The sequence below is a fragment of the Montipora capricornis genome, chromosome 5 (genome assembly GCF_036669925.1).
Source record: "Montipora capricornis isolate CH-2021 chromosome 5, ASM3666992v2, whole genome shotgun sequence".
Taxonomy (NCBI): domain Eukaryota; kingdom Metazoa; phylum Cnidaria; class Anthozoa; order Scleractinia; family Acroporidae; genus Montipora; species Montipora capricornis.
This window is the reverse complement of record NC_090887.1, coordinates 31,958,598-31,962,376: the sequence shown is the minus strand read 5'-3', so window position 1 is coordinate 31,962,376 and position 3,779 is coordinate 31,958,598. Positions and strand designations below refer to the sequence as shown.

General features: G+C 36.1%; 1 protein-coding gene across 1 annotated transcript; it reads right to left on the bottom strand.

The window, feature by feature from the left end:
• Positions 1-1,851: 1,851 nt before the first annotated feature.
• Positions 1,852-3,276, bottom strand: LOC138048735 (uncharacterized). Its single transcript, XM_068894863.1, has one exon. It carries the CDS (start codon positions 3,274-3,276, stop codon positions 1,852-1,854), a length of 1,425 nt encoding a protein of 474 aa, XP_068750964.1.
• Positions 3,277-3,779: the final 503 nt, after the last annotated feature.

Genomic DNA, 3,779 nt, shown 5'->3' with positions numbered 1-3,779 from the left:
CGGTAATTTGCAGACCTATTAATTGTTGAGGTTTTAGAGTCTTGGTTTGGTGTAAATGGTCAAACAGTCCAGAATTGAGTTCTCGGATTTTAGCACGCTACATCGACGATTGTATCGGCGCTATTTCATCCAGCAGAGAAGAACTCGATCAATTTATAACCTCCGTCAATTCTTTTCATCCGGCTCGTAAATATACATGGGAAATTTCGGAAACTTCATTGGCTTTCCTAGATATCAAAGTTTCTATTAGTGGCAACGTGCTATGTACCAGTGTGCACTACAAACCTACAGATTCTCACAGTTATTTGTTGTATTCATCATCACATCCATCACATGTCAAGAACTCTATTCCTTATTCTCAATTTCTTAGTCTTCGACGTCTATGTAGTGATGACTCCGATTTTTCCAGCAAATCAGAGGAGATGTACCAGTTCTTCGAAAAACGTGGCTATAAAACGTGGGTACAAAGCGAAAACCTTACCTCAGACTTTTTATCACTCCACACATCCTGCTAGAGACGTTTCTTTACGATCACTTTCCTTTGTGCTAAATGCCAAGAACATTGGCCGGTGCAAACAAACATATCGACTTGTCGATCGCTTTCCTTTCGAGCAAAATAAAGTGTATCAACGAAGGCCCCTTGGCCGAATGAACGTTGTCATATTAATCCCTATCTATAGGTGATGAATGAGGTAAACACTCGAAGAAATTTGTCAATGAATCGCCTTTGGCTCGTGATTTACGATTCTTCTCGTGTTCTTCCAACATCCCTCGTGGTTTATCAGCCTATAAACTACAGAAACTTGTGGTCTATTGCTTAATTGTCTGCTAATCATTATCCCTGACCGCAACAACACACTGTTGGAGGCGATTAAAATGGCAGGAGATAATTTCAAATAAATTTATTTGAGAACATTGACGACATCTATTGGCCTTGCAGTTACCTGTTATCAAGTTTGCTCGATGACCACGCGCCAATGAAACGTAGAACAACAAATCGTGAGCACGTACCATTTATGACACGTAAGCTACTCGAGGCAATTACGAAACGCAAAAAATTAAAGCGCCATTACAACAAGTCTAAGTGCCGGCTAGATTGGGACAGATACAAGCGTAAGGCTGTATCTAACTATTTTCGCACCACCGCCGCAAATGCCAAAGGTAACCTCAATAAATTTTGGCAAATGGTCAAGCATGTCCACCTGAGGTCGAACTTATACTTAAGTCACTTGATAAAAAAAAAAAAAAATAATAATAATAAAAGGCAACTGGCTATGATAAGATACCGCCAAGAACATTGCTGGATGGTGCTGATGTTCTTGCTTATCCGCTATCTGTTCTTGTCAACAAGATCATTGACTCCGGCTCTGTGCCGGCTGCTTGGAAGCCGGCCGCAATCTGCCCCATCTTCAAAAAAGACGCTCCTCAAGTCTAACTAATGGCCATTGTTGATTCTAGTTACTCTGGGTAAAGTTTCTGAGACATGTCTTCTAGTAGTATAGGAGTTGGGGGTACGAGCACATTTTTTGCAAAAATGTTCTCGTACCAACCCAACTCTATACTACTTTTCATACATATAATGGCTTCCAACTTTTGATCTCATATTTTTGAAAATCTATATGTTATTTAAAATGCGTGACATTCTCGGAAATAAAGAAAGGGGGTTCCCCAATGATTTTTAACCAACCACAAGCTTCACATTTTTACTTCACAATTGTGAAATATTTCAGTGAAACTTTTCAAATTTGTGAAATTATTTTGTGAAGTTGCATTCATGAAGTGTTTTTGAATATTTGCATAAGTAAATGAAACGGAAACAATCACCGTAGCGTGACGTCAGCAGCCAACTTTTTATATTTTATAATGTCCGTATGCATAACTTGCCACACCATTGTTGTGAATATAGCGCTTATCATCGAAGCAGGACAATGACACTTTATTCAACTCATAGCTTCCAAGTTGATGTAAGTTGCTTCGGATTGTTTTCATTGTATGATACATTTGCTTGTTATTAAATAGAACCTCTTTATAATTTTTATGTTTGATGTCATTTTTTATAATATTCTTTTTGATTCCTTTAGCGGTCTTTCCTCCTTTTTGGTTGTCTTTCATATATGAATACATTTTCGATCTCAATCCGACGAATTCGGTTATCGGTATGCCTGCTGCCTCATCTTTGAATTTACCGATTACTTTTTTATTTGTACTGTTGAAATATTGTGAATCTTCTGGATAATCACTGTTATCGAATTTGTCTTTATCATTCCAAAAGTCTTGATACACATCATCAGCTTCAATTTCATAGGTCAAGCTGTCTGTGTCTGTGAATAATAATTTCGCTTTGGTACCGTATTTTTGTTTGGTGTAGTTATAATGAAAATCATACATTAGAGTCTTACTAAGATCTAGGATACACATACCCACATATGCCGGCCTGTTCAAGGTTAGTGTTTCTTTGATCTTATGAACAGCTACTAAATTTTCATTAAAGATCTTGCTGCTAACATATGTTGGTTTAGCAGCCATTTTTAATAGTTTGTTTTCATCAGTCACTAATCTGACATCTACTCTTTTTCTAATGTTTTCCATTGTTTTACCAAAGACGCTGTTGTTCATTAGTTTGAAGAAGTCTTTCTCGAAAGCATTTTTAGCATTAGTTCTTTTCTCAGTATTAAAGTCAATATATTGCTTCAACCATGCGGACTGATTGAACTCTAGTACTCGATGGACTTTAGTTATTTTCAAACCAAGATCAGTGTACAATTGTAGGTTTCTGTAATGAAGAACGTACTTTTCTTTATTGCTTAATGTTGGTATTAATTTATGAACTAAACCAGTTGATACATTAAATTTATCGGCTATTTGTTGACAATAATTAGAAAGCATATCTTTGTTGACTTTTATTTTTTCAGGTCCCAGAGGGTAGTCATTATGCAAATCATGCAGTTCTTCTGGATATGCTAGGTCTACTTCTAGTATTAAACCTTTATTGCTATCTTCTTTATACTTGGCTAAGTCTATCTTATCAATATGGTCTTTAGTCATCCATTTGAAACCGCCAGTTGGTAAATATTGACTCATTGCCCAACCATACAGATTGTTAGCATCTAGATACATGATATATTTTGAGGGCGCCTTTTCATCATATGTTTTCATGTATTTATTATTCGACTTTCCGTATCGGTTGGCAATGTAACTTATTCCACCACGCATTCCTTTTTCAATGAACTGAAACATATCAATATTAGTCATAAGCTCTAATTTAATGTCAGTCATCTTTAACATAGCATCCCATGAAAGCCCTGGAGACGTGAAATAATGACAGGGGTCTATATTGTAGTATTGCAGACAGGTCTTTCGAAAGTTTCGAATACATCTGCTAACAGAAGTATGTCGGATTTAAGATATAAGTCATGGTACTCACCCATATTTTTCAGATTAAAAGTGAGCATGTTTGTATTGATCATATGTCATATCCTCATCATTTAATATACTGTAAAATTCTTCTTTTGGTGGTAGCTTTTCATTGAATTTATCAAAGCTATCCATGAAGTCGTATGGATATACTCCTTTTTGAGACATTAAATCAAGCTCTTCACCTTTGAATTTTTGAGAAGTATATATTAATGCTTCTTTTGGTAGGTTGCTCACCAGTTTATCAAGACTTGAGCTCATGAATTGGAAACTATCAATGAAGGTTAAGTGATTACCCAACATGAAAGCCATATACTTTTCCATGTTGTTTGGTATGGCATTGATATTCATTTGACACTTTTCAC

What these genes read in the sequence shown, in the direction of transcription:
- LOC138048735 (XM_068894863.1), bottom strand. Translation starts at nt 3,276, where the DNA reads ATGACTGACATTAAATTAGAGCTTATGACTAATATTGATATGTTTCAG.